Source organism: Alosa alosa, chromosome 8 (assembly GCF_017589495.1).
Source record: "Alosa alosa isolate M-15738 ecotype Scorff River chromosome 8, AALO_Geno_1.1, whole genome shotgun sequence".
NCBI lineage: Eukaryota > Metazoa > Chordata > Actinopteri > Clupeiformes > Clupeidae > Alosa > Alosa alosa.
The window spans coordinates 3,386,380-3,410,121 of NC_063196.1; the positions used below are offsets into that span (position 1 = coordinate 3,386,380).

Sequence of the window (23,742 nt, forward strand, 5' to 3'; positions counted from 1 at the left end):
GTATTCGTCTCAGCGTACATACCTTAGCCCAATTATGCTATTTTTATCATGCTGTCCTAGAAGGATATGGAGGTGCCATTAAAAACATATAGGCTAGGCTATTAATTAGAAATGTATAAAACAGAAAACAACAAGGTTGAATTTACGATAGTATACAGATAATACTTTAGGCATACATATTTCGTCTACGTGTAGTTCTTTACTTCTTGACGCCAAACAATAAAAAACAAGAATATTTTAGTGTGATTGGTTGGTCCCATACATGACGTCATCAGGAAGCGTCAGTTTCAAGCACTGGCGCGGAGCATAGCGGCAAATTTCATCTGAGTTTGAGATTTATGGAGAATATTAATATGACATACTTCTATCACCTCACGACTAACTGATTTCTCTCGACATGACACAGTCTATCGTTGTTCAAGGTAATATGTTAATAGTTTGCCATACAACATCAAACTGTCAAACAGCTGAAGAAGCAACAGCATCTCCAGCGATAGCAATAGCAAAGATGTTGTTGGTCAGACAGGGACATCGATTAGTCTGTGTGTATGAATATCAATAAAATACTTTTCTGTCATGTTAGAACATCTTATTCTAACCAGTTGTTTTGACAGTTGGACAGTGTGGTAATCAAGTTGGCTGCAGGTTCTGGGACCTTGCTCTGAGGGAACACGCACATGTAAATAAGGTAATACGATGGCTGGTCAAAGACCCCGAAAGTACCCAACTTGGTATGACAGAGTCAAGAATAAGATAAGCTAAGCTCAATGCAATGAAGTGTTAAAAAATGTTCTATTTGATAGCCTAGCAATGTAGCATTCCATGTGTGTCAGAAATATATATATTTTGGGTGCGTTCGTAAATTTCCACTCCGAGCGCTCCGAGCACACTTAACCGTTCGTGAATTCGGAATGAGTGTTTATGGTTTATTCAGAGCTTCACACTCTCGGAGCATCCAGAGTGTGTCAGATTAAATTTATGAACGCACCCTTTGTCAGCTATTTAAGTATACTGAAGATGTGACCTAACATTTGTCTATGTCTATGCAACATTCCCTTTATGACAGACGTGACAAAACATTGGCCAATGTCATTGCACACAATAGTGTCAAGTCGAATTCCCTGTCGTTTCACTCTGTTGTTACGTACTGTGTTGTACCGATCATGTGGTCTTTCATGCCGTTTGATTGACAGCTGTGTCCATGAATTTGTACATCCAACTGCATCAATCCCCCCTTCTAGTCTATTTGTATGGCCTAGTTAGCCTACATGAAGCGATTACAATTTTTTTAAAAGGTAGCCTACTGTTGAGTGCTGTCCTTGATTTTAAAGCCTGAATGATTCAGCACCCAGTATAACCGACAATAAAATTGTATTCCAATCCATTTATTTACTAGATAGCCTCGTTAATATTTAGTGTACCTACCGGTATACCACTCTAAATACATTAGGATTAGGATTACTTCATAAATACAAGTCCCATTGTTTACCTACATCCAAAACCATTCTTTATTATTCTGCTTACAATAAATAAGCATTTTAGAGCCTGCAGGTCCAAGGTTGATGCTTGGTTGATGTGCAAATTCAATGAGATGACATGAACACACCTGTCAATCAAACCGCATGAAATACGACATATCTGATCGATACAACACTGTCAAACGACAGGAAAGTCGACATGCACAACATCAGAGTGAAACGACAGAAGTCAACACAAATAACAGCATATTTTCTGCCAACCTTGAGCCGACCCTCTGATAAGCACTCGGTAGCCATACAGACGGAACAAGACCTCAACAACTCGGCTAAATAAAAACACTCTACACAAACTGAAACAGAGTCATGCCGAACCCCCCCTGTTGTAGGGCCCACTGACAATCACCCAGTATGTTATCACAAAGGGTCTCAATGTCTCTACAACAGTTAAAGACCTAGCCTTATCCGATCATTTCTGTGTGTTCTTCAATGTGTCTGTCACCACACACTGAGAACAAATCTATGATAGTAAAAAGAAGACTCATAAACAAACACACAAGTGCTCTCTTTGAGCAAGCGCTCTCACAGACATCTAGTGAACTCTCATAATCAGTAGATGATCTGTTGGATCATTTTAACTCAAAAATGGCTAATGGATGATAATGCTCCATTAAAATTCAAGACAGTTAAGGACAAGCAGAAAGAAGACATGCTCCGCATGTATAATTCTGAAATATGCAAAGCAAGACAGTCTATCTTCTCAGCAGTAGAAATACAAATAACTCTCGCATACTATTTTCAACTGTGGAGAAGTTAACACCCCCCCCCCCCTACCTCACAATTAGCACCTATGCAATGAGTGTGCATCTTTTTTCAAATTGATAAAATCAGACTGAACATATCTTCTCAACATCTGGAACTTCCAGCTTCAAGGGAAGGGGAACTTAACTTGATGTCAGAGTTTAGTTTGATAGACTATGAAACTTGTAAAAACTGTCCAGAACCTCAACTCCTCCACATGTAGTGTCTAAGCCACATGTGGAGGAGTTGATTTTTTAAAAATCGGTTCTTCACCTCATAGCAGCAGATGTGCTTCACATTCTAAATGCATTATTACTGTCTCGCACATTTCCTAAGTCCCTGAAAATAGCTGTTGTAAAGCCCCTTCTCAAGAAGAATAACTTAGATGCCACCATGCTACAACATGGGCAGGGCAGGCCCATATCCAATCTACCTTTTATTGGCAAAATTATTGAAAAAATTGTCTCTAATCAAGTAAATATGTCTATATGCGCTATATAAGTTGACCTGACAGAATCAAAGGACAAGGACGACGACATGCACAACAGCAGAATCAAGCGATACCATAGGATCAGCAGTTTATGGGGTTCCAAATGAGGTGTCATTTAAATTTGACTTGACACAAACAATGGTTTTGTAAGGTGAGCAATAACAAACACTTCAACGTTTTGTCACGTCTGTCATAAAGTGAATGTTGCATATACATAGACAAATGTAAGGTCGCATCTTCAGTAGACAAAAACAGTCGACAATAAATATTTCCTATCTGGTTCGTTGTGTGTGTGTTGTTTTTCTTTTTCTTAACTGTATTTCTCTGAAAGCTATTTAAATCTATATATCTATATTTTTGTGTTGATCTAGAAAGGAATATATGATGAAGCCTTGAGTAGCTTCTTTCGAAATGTTGACACCAGGTAATTAATGCCAACCCCTTTGTGATCCAGCCATTCATTTGGATAGTTTTGCATAATTCCCAAAGACTCTGACATGGGAGCATATCACTGTCTATTGATTTCCAGGAGAAGCGACGGGGGAGCGGCCCAAATCACAGGGGGGAAGATTAGTACCCTGAAAGCCAGGGTAAATTCCTGAGGTGATATATGGGTCACTGTGTTTGGGAGTGACCCTTCATCTCAGCAGGGGATTGTGGTGTTTTTCTGCAGGCTGTGCTGGTAGACATGGAGGAAGGAGTGGTGAATGAGATTCTTCAGGGGCCACTAAGGGAGGTGTTCGACAGCACACAGCTAATCACGGATGTCTCAGGATCAGGGAACAACTGGTGAGGAAATATTAGAACATTCCAGTACCAAATGGAAGGGACGACTAATTTGTATGACATCTGGGATTATCACTTATGCTGTTAATGGAAAGTATCACAAAATAACCTAGGATTTATAAGTGCAAACATAGGTAGTAAATAACTTATTAATGATTAGTACACCACAATTTGTTTACATGTTTTGTTGTTGTTGTTGTTTCATGTAGCTCTTGGAGGACATGAAATGATCACTAACCAAAATGCACAGAGCACAAGTCAAAAATGAAATATAAATTAGAAAACTGAACTCCGCTCCATCAAATCAGAATGACAAATGTCGGAAATCAGATGTCACTACTTACAGTAATGCACATGCGGAAGCCGAGAACGATCATTTTTTGATGTTGTTATCGGAAGATTTTCTCAAGATAAGAGATGGTTATAAACAATTTCATTTTCTCTGGATAATTAGGGAGAACTAGACTATTTGGTAGATGGCTTCTCAGATTTCCTGTACATTGATACAACTGTTGGTTGTTCCAAACTTTTCCATTTGAGAATGATGGAGGCTACCGTGCTCTTGGACACTTCCAATGCTGCAGAAATTTTCTTGTACCCTTCCCCAGATCTGTGTCTTCACACAACCCTGTCTCGCGGGTCTACGGACAATTCTCTCAACCTCGTGGCTTGGTTTTCACTCTGACATACACCATCTACTGTGAGACCTTACTGTATATAAAGAGATGTGTGAATTCATTTAAGCACAGGTGGACTCCAATCAAGTTGTAGAAGCATCTCAAAAACCATTGATAGAAGCAGGATGCACCAGAGCTCAATTACAAGTGTCATAACAAAGGGTCTGAATACTTATGTAAATGGAATATTTCAGTCTTTTTTTATATATAAATTTACAAAACACTTAAAATACTTGCTTTTTCATGGGGTGTTGGAGTATTGTGTGTAGATTGAGGAGGAAAAAAATTGAATCCATTTTGAGATGAGTCTGAAACATAAAGTGAAGCGCTGTGAATACTCTCCGTATGCACTGCACATATAAATTCCAATATACGGTAGGTGGGGAAATGCAGACATATGAAAATAAGAATGAAGGTGTTCTTTCTGTCTGTGTATAAGGAGGTGTTCTTTCTGTCTGTGTATAAGGAGGTGTTCTTTCTGTCTGTGTATAAGGATTCTCCCTCTTTTTTGGTAAAAAAAGCACAGGCCTCTGCAATTGTGTAAGTAGATACATTGTGTGTGCTAGCAAATATGGTCTCAAAAGTGAAAGCCTTGAGTCCTCTGTTGTTACTCATGTATTCAGATGCATGGCTCAATTCAGCACAATTCAGCAAGAACTTGGAAAGCATCTGCTGTGCTCACAGCAGGACTTCCCTGGGAAGCCATATAATGCAGACAGTTGCTGTCAGCTGTCAGAATGATCTAGACCCACCCTATACGTCCCCTGCTGTCCTCACGTGGATTCAGGCTGCCACGTTTCACAACCAAACGTTTCACAACAGTTTGAACTTGCTTAATACACATAATCAGTCGATGAGATTATATACATTATACATGTAAACAATAATTTAGTTACTTAAAAAAACGAAATGTTAAAAAGTTTCCTGTTGTCGATGTGCATAGCATGTCCTGATTGTAGATTATGGAAGCTTTGATTAAGTGAGGCATCGATCATCATATCGTGGAAAGATAAAATGCAAACAGAAGCATATGTTTCTTTTTCAAGGCTACTGAAAGGCCAAGCACCAGGTGCAAGGACTCTGGAGAGAGACATACAGTGTCTAGTAAAGGAAATAAATTAGAGGTCTCAACCTTGACCTTCAAAGGCTCTACATGGCATATTTACCCTTAAGGGCATGTATCTCCAAACAGATAAGGACATTTAGGAGAAGCGGCATTGTAAATTAAAGGAGAATTCCGGTGTGATATTGACCTAAAGTGTGTTGAAACATGATACCGAGTGTGAACGTATGTCTCATAGCCCATCTCGGCTTGTCCCCTGCACTCCAAAATCTGCCGTTAGTTAGCCGATGCTACCAACAGCTTTTTTCAATGGTGGTGCCCGACATCGGGCTAGCCATGCAAATAAATCACTGTTTTACACCATTTTACGAGACTCAATGTATCTCCACACTTCATTGGTAGACTTCGAGGGCCCTGACATTTAAAAGCGAGACATTGAGAACTTTGAAAAAGCTGGTAGTTTACTTACAAGGCGATTTATACAGACAGTATCTTCCGCGAAGTTTAGCGTTTGCAGCCATCTTGAATTTAGTCACGATAAGTAGAGCAGCGAAAGTAAGAATAAACAGGTTCAACAAGGGATCAGATTCCAAAAATAATTCAGTGGAAATGCAGCAACTGGAATCCATGCATTTCCACTGAATTATTTTTGGAATCTGATCCCTTGTCCCATTCTTGATCCCATTCTTACTCGTGGCTCGACTTATCGCGTGACTAAATTCAAGATGGCTGCAAACGCTTAAACTTCGCGGAAGATACTGTCTGTATAAATCGTCTTGTAAGTAAACTACCAGTGCTTTTCAAAGTTCTCAATGTCTCGTTTTAAATGTCGGGGCCCTCGAAGTCTACCAATGAAGTGTGGAGATACATTGAGCCTCGTGAAATGGTGTAAAACAGTGATTTATTTGCATGGTTAGCCCGGATGTCAACACCACCATTGAAAAGCTGTTGGTAGCATCGGCTAACTAGCCAGATTTTGGAGTGCAGGGGACAAGCCGAGATGGGCTATGAGACATGCTCACACTCGTATCATGTTTCAACACACTTTAGGTCAATATCACACCGGAATTCTCCTTTAAGTCACATTGACAATGACCTCGAATTCTTATATTTTGAGTTAAAAGCCAAATCCCATATCCTAAATATAAGTCACACAGCTATTCTAGTTTTTGGTCTTCTGCAGTTAAAACATTTGACACATGTTTTACACGTTTACTTTACACGTTGTCACCCTCAGGGCCGTGGGGCACTGGACGTACGGCTCGACCTACCGGGAGCAGATCGTGGAGCAGGTGCGGCGTGCAGCGGAGCACTGTGACTGCCTGCAGTGCTTCTTCCTCATTCATTCCATGGGTGGAGGTGAGCGCAGCATCCTACCCCCTGCAGTGCTGCACCTCTCAAACAATAGCTCTGTGTAAACCTGAGCTCTGTACACCTCAGTCTAAGGCAGACCTGCCATAAGTTAATCTCTCTGCTGATTGGCTGTGCAGGCACGGGCTCGGGCCTGGGCACATACGTGCTGAAGCTTCTAGAAGAGGAGTTCCCTGAGGTATACCGCATTGTGACCTCAGTGTACCCCTCCGCTGAGGACGACGTTATCACCTCGCCGTACAACAGCATATTGGCCATGAGAGAGCTAACAGAACACGCAGACTGTGTTCTACCTGTGGAGAATCAGGTGTGTGTGTGTGTGTGTGTGTGTGTCAGTATGTGTCTGTTTAGGATGTTCAACAATATAAAGTGTCATGTATTTGTGTACCGGTATGTTTATGAATTCCTCTTTTCTGTATCTTTCCTGGCCAGTCTTTGGTGGACATTGTGAATAAAATCCGGCACATGTCCCAGTCCGGTAAAGGCGGCTCTGTGATTAAGAAGGACAGCACAGTCATCTCCAGTAAGGGCGGGGTCAGTGGGGTGGAGAAGCCCTTCGATGCCATGAACAACATCGTGGCCAATCTGTTACTCAATATCACCAGGTAGCTGGAATGGATCTGTTCTCCTTCTCACAAGTCCTGTGCTGTTCTCACCACAGCTTTTATTTCATTGTACGTACATTGAGTTTGGGCAAGAACTTTGAACGAACATGAATAACTTTGAATAACACTGAAATCAACCATTGCACAGTACAACATTAGAATTACATTTAGGGTTATTTTATGCTTTTTAAAGTGATACATTTGACCTGTTATTTTCTGTTTAACACATTGTAATGATTTTTGCCAGACCTGTTGTTATTTCAAGTCATATCACCATGGTTTATTATGAACGTTTTTAAACAGCTCAGCACGCTTTGAGGGCTCTCTCAACATGGATATGAATGAGATAACCATGAACCTGGTGCCCTTCCCCCGCCTGCACTACCTGGTGCCGAGCCTCACTCCACTCTACACTCTGGCAGATGTCAACATCCCCACCAGAAGGTACAGACTACACAGCCACTGCTATTTTCTACCACTGCGTGTTTAGACTGTCCCTAGAAATCAGGATATTAAGTTTGGAGCACTTCCGCCCAGGCGTCGTGAGAAGGGCTCCTGTGTTGCGGGCTCCTGGAACACATCCCAGATATGATCCCAGCTATCAGACAGAGCTCATGAAACCTTAGAGAACTAGTGACCATTTGATACAGGAGGACAGTTTTTTTGTTTTGTTTCTCAAGCCCAGGGTTATTCCTGGCCTGCATTGAGGTATTAGTGGCTGTGAGTGTAAATAAGTACATACACTTTTATTCATTTAGCCGGGGCTTTTTATGAAAGGGGGAAGGTATACATCAAAATAGTGCTGTCTCTGAGTCTGAGAAGTGAGTAAGCCTACATGACCCTGAAGTTGCCTGTCTGATTTGCTCTTCAATCTGAGTCTGTAGTGAGAATGATGATTAATGGCTTGTTTTCATAAAAGTTTTTTTTAAACATATTTTTTTATGTTATCAGAAGATTTTCTCAAGATAAGCTATGGTTATAAACAATTTAATTTTCTCTGGGTAATTAGGGAGAACTAGACTATTTGGTAGATGACTTCTCAGATTTCCTGTACATTGATACAACTGTTGGTTCCAAACTTTTCCATTTGAGAATGATGGAGGCTACCATGCTCTTGGACACTTCCAATGCTGCAGACATTTTCTTGTAGACTTCCCCAGATCTGTGTCTTCACACAACCCTTTCTCGCACGTCTACGGACTATTCTCTCTCTTACAAAAAAAGTTTTTCTTTCAGTTGCTTGATTTTTGTTTCCATATTTTACCAGTTTTATGATTCTTGCTCAGTAGGTGGGTTTACATGGCCAGTTTTTTTTGTCATTCCGATTTAAAAATGTGTGCTGTCTGTTTACATGGGGTACGTTCTATTCCGATCAGGTGCTCTCAAGCGCTTTAGAATCTTTGATCGGAATAGCCGTTGTTGCCTACTTTTCTTTGAGAAGATACAGCAGGCAATCTGATTGACTGTATACATGGCTGTTCAATTGGAATAGAAACAGAATACACCACCTTTCATGTCGATTGAAATTCTAATTCGGATCAGGCATTTTTATTCCGATTGAGGTGTTTATATGAGAATTTCTATTCCGATTGAGCTGTTATTCCATTTCTAAACGGATTAAAAGTGTTCATGTAAACGTGGCTAATAAAATATAAAAGTACATAAAGTGCTTCTTCACTCCAGCTGTTGTGCTGAAGCAAGCAATGGCATGTCTGAGAAAGTCCTTTGGTGATATACTATACTGTATCTTCTCCTACCATGAATACCACAATTTAATCCTCTTTACATAAGCAAGCTTGACTCTGGGTAGGTTTCTAATAGCAGTCTCAAGTGTTGAGTGATTTTGTGTCAAGGAGCTGTGCTCTAACTTGTGCTAACTGTATCACCAAGAGTAAAGATGAATTCTTTTGTTAATATGACAGAAGCTCACTTCAGCTCTAATATGAAGGTGTTCATGTATGAAAAAGTGCTCATACACAAGGTGCTCGTTCTGAAGAGCACCACAAGTGTCAAATCTGTCCAGGAGCAGAAATGTAAAAAGTAAATACTAATAGAATCACACACATATCTTTCATATTCTGGAATAGTGAGGAGTGCAGTGAGGCTTTGTGTATGGGCAGTGTATGAGTCGTCACCATCCGTGCTAGCTGTGGTCATTTCCACCTGACGTGGATTTACTGCGTCTTCCTCCCAGGCTTGACCAGATGTTCAGTGACGCCTTCAGTAAAGACCACCAGCTGATCCGGGCAGACCCCAAGCACAGCCTGTACCTGGCGTGCGCTCTCATGGTGCGGGGCAACGTCCAGGTGTCAGACCTGCGCCGGAACATCGAGAGGTGAGTGTCCTCTTCAGCGCACGTGATCAAGCACTGGTTATGGCTTATTCATTATGCCCTGTGTCTGCTCTGTTGGGTCCATTTCTCTCCCCCTCTCCACATCTCTCTCTCTATGTTTCCAAAACTCACTCTCTCTCTCGCTCTCTCTCTGTCTTTCTCGTCCTGCCCTTTACACACACATTATCTCCGTCATCTTTGTTTCTTAGTCCAACTCTCCATTATTTCTTAGTCCAACTCTCTTCTCAGTCTTTCTTTTCCCCATTCTCTTGCCCCTGTTTTCCTCATAAGCCTGGTTGTCTTCACCATGTCCAGTCTTTGAGAGCGCTGACCCCGACTCAGACCCATCCCTTGGAGAGGTCCCACTCACAGCATGATGTCTGGGGGGGAATCGGTGCGATAGATTTCAGTTCCCCCACCCTCACCGTCCATCCTACTCACATACTGTATGTTTGTCTCAAGTGCAATGCTGTCAAGAGCAACAGCTGCCATCAAAAGCAGGCGGTCTGCATCTGGCTGGACTGTATATCACGGGACAGGCAGCCCACTCGCACACCCCGCAGGGTTGCTCGGCAGCCAGATTTAGCTGTTTATTTTAATACTTGTCATAGGTAATGGCATGTTACTCAGTGTCATCTGAGGAATGTCCTGGGTGAAGACACTGAGTCAATGCTGTGGTTTAAGTTTCAATTACCGTTGGATGATTGAACACCAAAGTGTCATGTAATCTGCACTTTACTTTTATTTAGTTCATAACACTGTCTGTGCACCCAGTGCTCCTTTGTATAGTTCCTGTCAAACCTAACATCCGTTGACATCACATTTATGAATCTATCTCGCCCTCTCTCTCTCTCTCCATCTATCTCTCCCTCCCTCTCTCTCTCCCTCCCTCCTTCTCTCCCTCCCTCTTCCTCACTCTCTCTCTCCCTCTCTCTCTCTCCCCCTCTATCTCTCCCTCTCTCTCTTCCTCTCTCTCTCCCTCTCCCTCTCTCTCCATCTCTCCCTCCCTCTCTCTCCTCCCTCCCTCCCTCCTCTCTCCTCCCTCCTCCTCCCTCCTCTTCCTCCTCTCTCCCTCTCTCTCTCTCCCCCTCTATCTCTCCCTCTCTCTCTTCCTCTCTCTCTCCCTCTCCCTCTCTCTCCATCTCTCTCCCTCCCTCTCTCTTTCTCTCCCTCCCTCCCTTCTTCTCTCTCTCCCTCCCTCCCCTCTATCTCTCCCTCTCTCTTCCTCTCTCTCTCCCTCTCCCTCTCTCTCCATCTCTCTCCCTCCCTCTCTCTTTCTCTCCCTCCCTCCCTTCTTCTCTCTCTCCCTCCCTCCCTTCTCTCTCTCTCTCTCTCTCTCTCTCTCAGGCTCAGGCCCACGCTGCCCTTTGTGTCGTGGAACCAGGAGGGCTGGAAGACGGGCCTGTGCTCGGTGCCTCCCGTCGGCCACACGCACGCCCTGCTGGCCCTGGCCAACAACACCTGTGTGCGGCCCACCTTCAGCGAGCTCAGGGAGCGCTTCAGCAAGCTCTACAGGAAAAAGGTGAGGAGACAGCAGGCCAGCCACTGGACAGACCAGCAGCTCAGCCTCCCAGCAGGCCAGCCACTGGACAGACCAGGAGCTCAGTCTCCCGGCAGAACTAAGTAGAGCCTCTTTTGGAGAGGAACGCTATCAGTGGCACACAGGGTTGTTGCACAGGGCTGGAGAAATGCGGGTGAAGATCTTAAAATGTATGGAAGTTTTGCTTATAGAAATTCATGCATAAAAAAGTTGACAATGCACAAAAAAGTTTTTTCAAAAACTACAGAAAGTAGAAAAAAAATCAGTTTAAGTCTGGAATTTTTATGTGGAAAAGTGGATAGCCTACAGCTTTGATCTTGTAAGTGTATACAGTACACTCCCAGTAGTCTGACTGCATTGTTTTCATAATTGTGAATTTGTGATCTTGAAATAAGCATTTAATGTCCAGGAGGTGTCAGACACTGGTCATGAATGGAGTATAATAATTACAAAATGGCATAATCTATAAGCGTTTGTGTCTCGATTTCCAACTCTCCAACTGTTTGAGTATGATGTGTGCTTCCTGCGGTCATCCTCTGGGTTTGTGCCTGCAGGCCCATCTCCATCACTACCTGCACGTGGAGGGGATGGAGCAGGCGTGCTTCTCAGAGGCTCTCTCCTCGCTTTCCTCCCTTATCGAGGAGTACAGCCAGCTGGACGCCACCAAGGGCGCCTGCATGCCGGACGCCCCCAGACTCAGCATAGCCACGTGAAGGAGCCCTCCATCTGCACCGGTTTGCCTTTGTGTGTGTGTGTGTGTGTGCGTTGTGTGTTCATGGGCTGTGTTTGTGTGTGTGTGTGTGTGTGTGTGTGTAAATGCTTTGAACACATGTCGAATAACTACACCAAACTTAATTTATTTACAAATCTCTTTTACACTTTATCTACTTTAACAAAACTTGTTATGGAAATCATTTTTAGTGCTATGAGATTGGTTATTAGTCATTGGCTCATAAAGCAAAAATAAATAATAAACAAGACATTTTTGTCACAGATTTGTGAAGGTGGGTGTAATAAAATGATTGTTGGAAAATGTCATACAATAAAAAAGAAAATCCAAGTTTGTACCAAAAGCAGTTTTAAAGGTTGTCATTTACTATACAGTATTCTATGTGTGGCCTCCTTGTCATAGAAGATGAGGAAGTGGAAATGATCTAACCAGACAATGTCATTACAGCCCTGTTCTGCACAATCAAGACACCAACAGGTGTCTTTTCAGGTAGTGTTTGCTGTGGTCTGTGCCAGGTCATCATGTTCTTTTCTTAAACAAACAAAAAGTATTGTAAACGTTGACATAGATACTCACTGGATAGCTGGTAATGACATTACTGCTATTACGGTAGTAGTTTTGACTATATTAGCTAGGATGGCAGAAGGGTCGATGTTTGTGTTATTCCAGATGTAAACATAAGATTTACATCAGTTCTCTAACTTCTGCCTTTTGCCTTTGAAGGTCTAATGCAAACACTACAACTCATTTTATAGAAACTCTCTTTCAATGCTAATCTATGAAGGGCTATGTAAAAATAGCAGATTTACTAACTTGGGGCAGATTGGTTTGAGTCTTTGAAGATAAAGAGGTGCATGTTCAGTGTAGTCAGTTAACGTGCTTCATGACATGTCCCAACACTCCCCGCAAACCTGGCTGAATACCATCATTGTTTTCTCTTCAAGGACTCTGCAACGCAGACACATGAGGCTATCTGAGACCCTGTGCTATCTTGGACAAACCCTAAATTCAGGGCCGATGTAATTTCAGAAATGAGCTCGTTCTGCTGCCAACAGTGGGCCAGGAGCCGCCCCGGGGGGTTTGTTTGTGACGGCGTGCGGCGACGTGGGCCTGGAGGTCCTAGAGTAGGTACAGCTCTGAGAACATGTCCCCCGGGTCGCCGCATTTCCTCTGGCAGACGCAGGAAGTGATCCACTGCATCTTCCACTTGACATTGGTGCCGCTCTTGCACTTGAAGGCCACGGTGAGCATGCGGGACTTGTTGGGGACGCAGCAGCGCTTGTCCGTGCAGACCCCGCAGTAGGTGGGCCGCAACTTCTTGGTGCTGGAGCAGCCCGACAGGTGCAGCTTCTCTGCCTTCTTGGCCTGGAACTTGGGCCGACAGGTCTTCCCTTGTGGCATCTGAGTGCAGAGAGAGGAGAGTAACAAGGCTGATGTCTTCCACATATTACTTTGCTCTCTTACTGTAGTGGAGTTCAGATGTACTGCTTTAGTAAAGCAGTAATAGCTGTATTACTTACTGTAGTGGAATTCAGATGTACTGCTTTACTACAGGAGTGATAGCTGTATTACTGTAGTGGACCAGGGCTTAAAATTCATTTTTCAAAATGGGGGGGAATTCCCCTCTTAGGTTATTCATGTAGAGGGGATTTACACAATTTGGGGGGGGGGGGTCGATTCTTATACCAAGTCAAGAATTGCGATTTCGATACTTCTTCGATACTTTTTTTAAAAAGTGTTTGATTTTGTTGCCCCCACCACCCTGACATCATAAGTAATATATACTGTAGTGGGATCATTCACAACAGTGGACATCCTAGATTCTTCTTGACTCTCTCCACACACACACAAACACACACTAAAAATGATGGCTTATGTGATATGTTTCTATTTCATATATTTTTAAATTCATATAGAGTGTATTTAGTTAATAATGTATTTTTAATGTAGCCTACAGCATTTTAATAGTAATTACTAGTAGCTAAACTATATTTAGTAATTTGAATGCTTCATTTTGACGTTTAACCTATAACACTTAGGCATATCTTTAATGTGGTGTGTAGGTCTAATTGAGTGCACATTGGTGATGAGTAGGTGTAATTGAGTACCTGTCACTTTAAGGAAATACGTGAGAGTTTCCCTTCAGCCTGACGGTTTTAGGCTAGTCGCTAGTGAATAAAAGTTGTGCATAGTGCATAAGGATATGTGGATGCAAATCATTATGTTTTCTATGTTATTAGATACAATAAATGTTCAAAAAACTAACAAGTCGAAGACAATCTTTCTGGGATCAAGTGTTGACGTGACCTGAGCTAGCAGGATAGTTACCAAGGAGCTCTTTCCAGATGTAAAAGTTTGCCATGGTTGCTTAGCCTATTTGCGTAAGCCAGGGGCGTAGATTTGCGTGGGGACCGAAGGATGTGTCCACACCAATATACAGGTTGAAATGCGGAAAAAAGCGCTACACAAAGAGTTAAATCATTTCTCACTTTAGTGCTGCGGATCATCTCGTACAGATCTTGTAATGTGCAGTAGCCTATAAGGGTAAATCGCGCTGATTTGAAGTTACCTATAATAACTACCAGTGAGCCGCAGTCTCCTGCGCAGCATGCAGCGCTTCAGCTTTACGTCACTACAAGCATGAAGTGCGTCCAAATTCACCCATTCTTCTCTGTTGAACTCCTCGAGAAGTAGGCTACTCATCACACGTGTGTCACATGAAAGAGCCTTTTCTCAGCTTTTAAACGGTGCTAGCTAGCCACTGTTTGCTGATAAACAGTTGAAAAATAACTTCAGAGAACAATAACTTCAAGAGATTTAATAATTATTCTCTGCGCCCATCTCCACATCCATTCGTCTCGGTGGAATATCGTAGGCCTACACACTCTTCACGCAACACATGACAAACCATATTTCAGAATAAACAGCAGACCTTACCGAACACAAAGGTGTAATGCATTCCCGTGTATAGTTAGCTGTTCCAGAGTAATCCGGTTTTGAAATAAATTATAGCAAAATTCAACATGCTCTTTCGGCTGCATTTCTTAAAACTGAGCTGTGCTTAAATCGCCTAGATATCTGTAAATATTAGAATCGGAGAATATACAGGCAGCTCACGGTGAAGAGTTTGTCAATGTAGCCTTAATGATTTCTTTTCACAAAATGCTAAGCATGCATGTATTTAAGTTTCTTAAAACTGAGCTGTGCTTAAATGGGCATGATTTCATAACAGACCAAATAGAAAATAAATGTTAAATATAGCCTACATATCTGTAGCCTACATATTAAAATCAGAGTAGCCTATGTAGGCTACACAGTGTAGTTAGATAAAGTTGGACAGTAGCACATTTTAATCATGGATAGTAGTTGGACAGTAGCACATTTTAATAATTTTATATATCTATAGTGGCTGGTGAGAGTGTTTTTTTTTCGGGGTTAGTATCAGACAGGCTGTAAAAGTGTATGCGGGAATTTCTCGCATTATGATGGCTAGAGTTGCGGGACTTGAACAAATTATGCGCAATACCCGCAATCCCGCAGTGAAATATAAGCCCTGGTGGAGTTCAGATGTACTGCTTTAGTACGGGAGTGGTAGCTGTATTACTGTAGTGGAGTTCATTTGTACTGCTTTAGTACGGGAGTGGTAGCTGTATCTGTGTCAGTAGGTTGCATTCATGCCATCTCCTGCCATGCTCATACAGTACATGCCTCCTGGTGAAGTTAGTGGCTCTGGTTACAGCTTGCCATATAGATAGATGTGTGCCTGCATTTTAAAGGAGTCCCAAAGCACTAAATTGTGCCTGATGTGACATGATGTCCTGCTTGGTCTTCTGTGTAATAACTGGTATAGCGCTTAAAGGCCCTATTTAGTCAGTGTTAGTGTCCAACTGAGCTCAGTTGTGTGTCCCCCTTTAATAGGCCATGATTGTGGGTTGGTGTAGTGTTGTGTTGTGTTGCCTGGTTCAGATTAAGGTGTGTGTCTTCATAGTGGGTTGGTGTAGTGTTGTGTTGTGTTGCCTGGTTCAGATTAAGGTGTGTGTTGTGTCACACTTTAGCGTCTGCTCACCTTCATACTCTTCAGCGCTTTCTTGTCACATGGCCGGAGGAGGCACAGGCGCCGGTCTTTCCTCATCTCACACTTGCCGTTGTCGTTGGAGACGCGCACGGAGATCCCCATGCCGCAGGTGCGGGAACAGGGGCTCCAGGGAGTGGACTGCACCAGGCAGTTCTTCTTCCAGGCTAAGGGAGGATCCCTGTAAGCTTTCAGTAATTACAATTAAAGGGTAGCGTGTGAACACCCAGAGCACAGGCCAAGCCCCTGGTGTCAGACGCCAAACGCTTAAGAGGGGTTTGTCCATGCAGAGCCTGGGGCCTAGATTATGCTATGTGTTGCAAGTGGACGTTGAAAGGCCCAGCCAGGATTAGGCCATGTGTAAAATGGGAGGTGTTATCAGTAACCGTTTGTCCTCACTGGAGAAGGAAGGAAGGGGGGGGGGGTTCTAGACTTAGGGTATCTTCAGACCAGCTGACCCTGCTCACAGGTGATTAACGAGAGCATGTCCAGTGCCTTTTTATCTGTTGGCTGCGGATGAATTCACTCACACACGCTGTTATCGTCTGTTAGACCACATTAAAAGGAGAGATGTTCCCTGGGCCGTTGGTATCCTGTGTTATTTGAACGTGTTGATTCTAGTTATTAGATATATTTTGAAATCAGCTCTGCTTTCACATTTACCTCAGACCCTGAGAAACCACACTTTCTTTTAGCCCGTGCCAAGTAAAGTATGGCTAATCTTAGTGCCTCAAGGAATGATTTCTGTGAGAGGGAGGGATGAATAGCAGCTCTCTGTAAATGCTTGGCTGTTACTAGCGGAGCCCCATGAACTAGGACACCACTGATGTGCTGACCACAGTCGCCTACACCCGACTCTCTACGTGCCGCTGGCCAAGCCAAGCAAACCTCCCCTGCTCTCGGTCCCTGCTTTTCGGCCCGTGTCTACCCAGCACACCCTCACATTCCGCGGCAGTTAAGCGGGACAAGTGGCCCTTTCTCAAACTGGTTTTCTGTGCAAACACACACCTGGCATGCTCCTGTAGATTGTGTCCTGCTGGTTCTTCCTGGGGTCCTGTGCGCTGCGGAGGCCGGCCGGGGCGTTGGCCTGGAGCGACGCTGGACCCAGGAGGCCTGTGGGCTTCTGGATGAAGACGGGAGTGCAGCCGATGGCTCCAGCGATGCACGTGCACTTGTAGAGCGGGCTCGGCTGGAAGGCCTGGCCGTTCTCGTAGTGCTTTCCGTTCAGGTCACAGCCCACTGCCATCATGTCTGCAAAGTATAGCAAAGGCAAATTCAAATGTGAGTTTTTCATCTATCATACAGTCTATCATTCATTGATAGGCGACTCCTTTCTTGACCTTAAATGCTATTTCAGTGTATATTGTATACCTTACAACAGTGACTGAGAATCTCCACATTATTCATAAGGGAATTATTTTCATTATACAACTTTTATTTACAAAGTAGCTGTTAGGTCATTAGCCTTTTCAAAGCAGTGGAAACAAACACACACAACAGGCACAAGCTTCCCATGGAACTGATAAGAAACTGTACTTACAGGCACAAATGCCCACCTCGTAGTGGGGCTGGTCGCGGGAGAAGTCGCAGTACATGCCCTTGTGCGGGTCGCAGATGTCCCTCTCGTTGCAGGCCTCGCCGATCTGACGGGCGCAGCTCTTGCAGCAGCCACAGCCGTCCAGCACGGAGCTGACCCCCGGGGCACACTGGGGCTTGGCGCGGCACTTACACGGCCACTGGCAGAATTGCTTGCGCTCGACGGCGCCACCTGCCCCCCGCACCGCTGGCAGCTGGGCATGGTTCTGTGCCCTGCAGAGGTACTGTTGGCGCACAACACAGGAGGGCACGTAGGCAGGATGCCATTTTAGAGATGAGGCAAATAAGTAATGTTACCCTGGATTGACATTGACTAATGATTTAAGAATATGTACATTCCTCTCAGTTATGTTCAGGTCTTGTTTTGCTTGAACAAACATGTCTCTTCAAAGCTCACTCATAAGATTTTCCAAGTTATCAGCATCTGCTCGGCATGGTTTTATTTTATATCTTTATATATTTTATTTAGAAATTATTATCAACCAAAATAGCAACCTCAGATCCGGTTAAAGTACAAACAAACGTTACCCTGGCCCATAGGGCAGCAAGTGCTTTATCAGATAGCAAAACATTGCACATTAGACTTATTCCCTGCTATTTTTATATTTTCTACAAATTTTCTTGAATTTCACTGCTGTTTTTTTGGGGCTACTGAAAAGTCCCACAACCTCACATGTACACAAGCAGCGTCTTTGTACAGGAGCAAAGGCTGCTCCTTCCCCATTCATTCAGCTATGAAAGGAGGCCGTTGAGATTGCAGCCAAGCCCATGGAAAACACGGCACTCCGGTCATACGCACGGACAGGACAGGACAGGACAGGACAGGACAGGACAGGACATAGATGGAGCAGGAGAAGACAGATATGGCTGATATTAGTAGCAGCTCCCACTGCTTTGGGAGGGACTCTGTCAGGATGACGGAGTGATTCTGACACTTTGCTGCTTCCAGAGCCACGGGAGGCTATGCCAAAAATCTGAAGCCTTGCTGTCAAGTTTACTGAATGAGCTCAGCTCAGGGTGTGAGAGCAGAGCTGACTCCTGTCTCCCTGCAGGATCCCCTATGGAGTAACAGTTAGCCGCGCAAGATCAGCAGATAACACGTGCATGGATCAGAACAACAGTGAGGCACTTGTATCATGTTTTCCCCTCATTATGTGATGACTATGATAGATGGAATGGGTCAAGGAAAGTCCAGACATGTACTGACACTTTTCAGCTCTTAAACGGCAAACATTCTCAGTACACCACTACACAAAACACACACACACACACACACACATACACATACAGGGCCCTTTGCTACTACAGTTTAAACACACTTCATAAGTCAATCAAAGCGATATATCTTACAGGCTGTTTAGAGTACATGGATTTTCGGAGAGCATTAGTCCCAAATAGCCGGTGGTGAGCTCTTTCCCACGTGCTACCCAGTCAGAGTGGCCCTGTGGGGGCCCTGGCTCTAGCTTTGTGAAGAGAGCATGAATGGAAGCAGCAGCCCTTACCTGGTGAGCTAGAACGATGAGGAGGATTCGGCAGTGTGGCGATAGCATCTTATAAGCGCTCGGGCTTGTGAGCCAGCGCCGTGTGAGCGCGGAGAGAAAGTGAGGGAAGGCGAGTAGAGGGAGGGGGCAGCGGGCGGGCGAGGGAGCTGGGAGAGGGAGGAAGAGAGTATGGGAGAGGACTGACCTGCTGGAGAGGGACACAAAGCTCCCCTCTGTCTCCTCTCCAAACACCTTTAGTCAGCGCGCAAATCCTGTGGAGACATTTTTCTTCTCATAACCACTGCTCGCCTGAGAAAAAGGACACATCCAGCTTTTGTTTACTCTTGTTGCATGCTCCTGCTGCTGACCACTAAAAAACGTTCACGTCAGCACCACCCCCCCCAAAAAATATTATTTTGATAATCATTCCCATTTTTCAGTAACAAGGGATATCGTTCACATTTCAACAAATCATGCATCTTTGGGACAGTGTCAGTGGACCGTGCATGCACATGCACTGCACAGACTCCACAGAAGTAGCTGACCAAAAGGCTGTCTAAGTAGGTCCGCCTTTAGTCACAAACATGATCACTCTCCCCAGTAAGGGGGTCTTGTGTCCTTGTTTTGGTGGACTTGGATGTATTTGAGTTGACATTCCTTAAGTGTTTACTCTGGTTCAAGAGGTCTCACATGCAGTTCACTTTCCTCTCTCTCTCTCTCTCTCCCTTTTTCTCGGCCAAGCATTGAATACCAGTCAGTTATACAGCACACTGTGAAGATAAACAATGGTGTTTAACCAAGTTCTGCGTTTCTGAACAGCAGTGTATTTTTCAGTGTATTTTTTTAGTGTATTTTTCTAGACTAATATACTGTTAAGACCCAAAGGGATATGTGTGAGAGGGAGTGTTTCCACACAAGGACACACAAGCCCAGTGGAGATAGACCTGAAAGCCTTTGTAGCTATATCAGCCACAACACTTCTGTTGGATTTTGATTTTCTAGGATGGTCACTGAAAAGAGCTGCAAAAAAGGAACTGTTTAGTTAGTGTTTGTTGATATTTGTTGGTATCTGTGGGGGCTTGTGGTTTGTCTTGTCCAGTTGCTGATCAGGTCCTAAACAGCTACAGCAACAAAGAGGAATGACCCAAGAATTTGTTGATAGACCCCATCATTAAGTGTTGAGGGATGTGAGTCTGGGATGCCAGACACCACTGTTGAGCTCTCTGGAGGTGTCTTATAATTCAACAAAACACAAATGAAGGAAGGTGCCTGCATGTTAACCTCAGTGAAATGCTCTTTAAGGCTGCTCTGATTCATTTTGATTAATTAATTTGAGAAAAAAATAACTGATTAAAAAAAAATAATGAGATTAATCGATTCTGTATGACCTTTGACCCTGAGCCATTGTAGTCAGTAACCATTAGACTGTAAAATGAAGAAGAGAGAAGAAAATGTGCTGCCTAGATCATTGATTGGAACATTTAAAAAAGAGCCTGATGGTGTTGATAAAAATGTGCATATCACCTGAGTTCATCAACTCTAAAGTCACACATCAATGCAAAGAAATAGTGTTGACATTGAGGGGAGTGTTTATTTATTTTCATTGTGTCCCCTAGGTTATATCTGTGGCCTGAAATACCTTGTATGTGAAAAAAACTTCTTCCCGAAGCACTTTTGAATTTATTTCCTCAGCATATTAGGTCATTTCATAGATTATTATGGCCATTATTAAAATAATAATAAAAGAGTTTTTTAACTTTAATGTCACTAATGCTGATTATTCAATGATTCATTTGAATTTAAATATTTAAAATACTTTCACAGCAAAAATTATATATGCAATTAATTTAGATTAGAGTATGTAATTAATTAGATTATTTTTTTAATCCATTGACTGCCCTAATATTGGCCTTTTTGCCTTTGTTATGATAGGACAGTGAAGAGGCAGACAGGAAGTGAGCAGGTGAAAGAGAGATGGGGTGGGATTGGGATATGACCACAGGTCGGACTCTTATTATTATTGGGTTAACATCATTTACTGTAAGTAATACCGGTTAAGTAAGTTGCATCATCGTATAATATGTTTGGCAGGTTAATGTGTGTACTGTTCGGTGATAGGCTGTGCTACCTGGGCCAATGTTGGGGTGCCACCCCTTTTCCATGCCTGTGAGAAGCGAGTTTTGTGTCTGGTGTGTGCTTGAGTAAAGAGGTTGTGAGGCGTGGTTGTGGCCAGCAACAACCGTAATAAACACATAATTGCGTCAAAGTTTCTTTGCATGTATTCAAATACCAGTGAACGCTACAATGTTTATGGAAAATGTGTCTGAGTGGACAAGAACTGTTTGAGAGGAATCTTGTGGTTTCACAACAATATCAGTTATTATGATGTTCAAATTGTAACTGGAAATTTGTTGGTAGGCTGTTACCTAATTTAATGCTTATCAGAAGTTTTCCTCTGCTAAACAAGTTCAACCAGTTCAGTTATTTATTTATTTATTTTTTAATTAAATTCGCATTACTATTCACACCAAAACCGTTTAGTATACAGTGTCTACATATAACATCGAATATTTTACATTTGATAATAGACATATGGCTATACATCTTTGATAAGTAAAGCAAAAGGCTGTCAGGAAGAGAGGCAGTGGTGTCTGGTATTGTGCCTGGCACCCGTGCCAAGGCCACCCCTCACCCCTGATTAGCAGGGCAACACATACAGCATGCCCTATGCAGGTCTGTGGCCTTCCTCTGCTGCTCTGTGTGTTGAACCCAGTGTTTCTGCTGATTGCACTTTAAATCTGTTTCCAGGATCACAAAAGAGATTTTTTATTTCTACCCCACAAGAAATTTTGGCTAGTTTAGGTTAAATTTCAAAATAGCGTGTGTATAAATGTGAACCCACCTTTTGCTAAGAATGTACTCTTTCACAAGTCTACAACTAGGCATCGCCCCAAGAGAACATTGCTTTCCCACAAAATGTCTGAGATGGATTATAATAACAAGTGGCTGTAACTTAACCTATGTCCTCCCTAGCTCCAGACTGATCTCATCAAGCCAAGTGCTGGAGGCCATGAATGCTTAGGGAAATGCATTCCTATGGACTAAATATACATTTTAACCATTTTCTACTTAATATCATTTGTCATTCGAAATTCATCTGACTGGAATTCGGTTCGGGAAACCAGAATTGCCTGTCCTCACTGGTTTTGTTAACTGATGAATCTAGATGTTTTCAAATGCGGCTTTCCATGAATAGCAGTGTGTGTGTGTCATCAAACCCAGATGACCAATGTGGGGGGCTGGGGAGTAAATGCACGCCACAGCACAACCCTTTGAAACTTACACAAGCTGCCCCCATAGCTCCTCCTCTGACTTACACAAGGCCAGTTGCATGTATTTCCAGCAACTCAACATAAAACTGACTCCATCATTCAGGCACGTACAGACGACCTTGTGTAAGTCCTGTAATCTAGTTGCATAAAAATGCAGTTACTACATCATGCCACACTGGGGCGCTTCACTGCACTCTCTCGACCCAAATCAGATTCTTGGAACACCCATCTTAGTAATACTGTACTAATTGTTACACTACATCAACCACATACATGATTGCAGTATAGATATTCTGATGAAGTGAACTCCCTGATTTAAGATTTGGTTGATACATAAATGGTCAAGAATCATTTTAGTTGACTAACACTGTATCTGAGAAGCACTCAAATCAAATTATCAAGAATAGAAGAGTTCAGATGCAAAACCCTCTAAATCCGTCTGACTACTTTTCTTTTAAATGAGCATTTAAATTCAGGCTCCTATAGGTTTTTGCCTATAAATCGATATTTCAGACCAGGAAGAGAGTGGTATTTAGTGGGTTTAGAAGTTAAATTATTTGATTAGCGTATACTATGTGTGGAGAGCATCCCCTCACCATCTTTATCTCATTTTTGACATAGGTGGCATTTAGAGGCTTTTGCATCTGAACCCTTCAATATCATATTGTCATCTACTACCCTTTTGCAGTACCTTAAATGAATGACTAAATGAATGACTGAATAATCATAAACCTAAGCATTCCATGGCCTCAGGAGAGAGGTAATGACGTAGACAGGGACACATAGACCAGTGGGGGTGTCTATCTCCCCTGGCAAATTGCATCCCGGCTACATGCGACAACCTGTATAACCAAACCCATCGAACACTCACCTATCTTGTTCTTGAATTTCCCCTGGGGATCAATAAAGTATCTATCTATCTATCTATCTATCTGGATGCAGTGCAAACACAAAAGTTTGTTTCAATAGTGATCAAAGAGCAGTAGTTGTTACGGAGACACATCTTGAGCCGCAGTTCTAGACTGTTGGAAGGCTGTAAACAGACAGACATTGTTTCCTGACACACTGTTTGGTAAGATAAGATCTTGTAAACAGGTCTCAGTTTAGAAATGCGGTTTAACCTTTAACGCTCCACTCAACTTAATTCTCAGGGTCAGATCCTAATGGCCTGAGGTCAGTACTGTGGCCCTCTGGATAGGACTCAAGGTTAGGCCTTCTTTAGGTTTGAGTCAAATAGTTGGGTTTGACTCATGAGCTTGCCATAGTGGTCTATATAGAAGACCAAATGGTAAAGTGACCAAAGATCAAATGGCGAAGTGATCACAGATATCTCAGTCAGTCTAATGAAGGATGTCCCCCTGACCCTCTAGTGGGCGGTCTATGCACACCAA

At 43.0% G+C, this 23,742-nt stretch overlaps 2 protein-coding genes across 4 annotated transcripts; one reads left to right on the forward strand and one right to left on the reverse strand.

The window, feature by feature from the left end:
• The first annotated feature begins 276 nt into the window (after window positions 1-276).
• On the forward strand, window positions 277-12,032 carry tube1 (tubulin, epsilon 1). Its single transcript, XM_048251326.1, has 12 exons — window positions 277-422; window positions 615-688; window positions 3,138-3,190; window positions 3,296-3,356; window positions 3,440-3,555; window positions 6,530-6,651; window positions 6,783-6,970; window positions 7,096-7,268; window positions 7,572-7,712; window positions 9,463-9,603; window positions 10,948-11,122; window positions 11,695-12,032. Exons 1-12 carry the CDS (start codon window positions 398-400, stop codon window positions 11,851-11,853), a joined length of 1,428 nt encoding a protein of 475 aa, XP_048107283.1. The 5' UTR covers window positions 277-397; the 3' UTR covers window positions 11,854-12,032.
• On the reverse strand, window positions 11,982-19,158 carry ccn6 (cellular communication network factor 6). 3 transcript variants are annotated; one of them, XM_048251328.1, is made up of 5 exons: window positions 19,041-19,158; window positions 17,483-17,762; window positions 16,951-17,193; window positions 15,937-16,109; window positions 11,982-13,271 (listed from the first exon to the last, which is right to left on the reverse strand). In XM_048251328.1, the coding sequence occupies exons 1-5, from the start codon at window positions 19,086-19,088 to the stop codon at window positions 12,990-12,992; spliced, it is 1,026 nt and encodes a 341-aa protein (XP_048107285.1). In that variant the 5' UTR covers window positions 19,089-19,158; the 3' UTR covers window positions 11,982-12,989. The 3 variants fall into 3 exon arrangements, with proteins under 3 accessions (XP_048107285.1, XP_048107284.1, XP_048107286.1); XM_048251327.1 differs by having other exon boundaries at window positions 15,937-16,130; XM_048251329.1 differs by lacking the exon at window positions 19,041-19,158 and adding an exon at window positions 18,889-19,029 and having other exon boundaries at window positions 15,937-16,130.
• Between the last annotated feature and the right edge of the window lie 4,584 nt (window positions 19,159-23,742).

Excerpts from the sequence above, each read along its gene's own strand:
- tube1 (XM_048251326.1), top strand. The coding sequence starts at position 398 with ATGACACAGTCTATCGTTGTTCAAG. Across the intron at positions 3,191-3,295 it reads TTTCGAAATGTTGACACCAG|GAGAAGCGACGGGGGAGCGG; the intron begins GTAATTAATGCC and ends ATTGATTTCCAG. Across the intron at positions 11,123-11,694 it reads GCAAGCTCTACAGGAAAAAG|GCCCATCTCCATCACTACCT; the intron begins GTGAGGAGACAG and ends TTGTGCCTGCAG.
- ccn6 (XM_048251327.1), bottom strand. The coding sequence starts at position 19,088 with ATGCTATCGCCACACTGCCGAATCCTCCTCATCGTTCTAGCTCACCAG. Across the intron at positions 17,763-19,040 it reads TCATCGTTCTAGCTCACCAG|TACCTCTGCAGGGCACAGAA; the intron begins GTAAGGGCTGCT and ends GTGCGCCAACAG. Across the intron at positions 16,131-16,950 it reads AATCTACAGGAGCATGCCAG|CTTACAGGGATCCTCCCTTA; the intron begins GTGTGTGTTTGC and ends AATTACTGAAAG.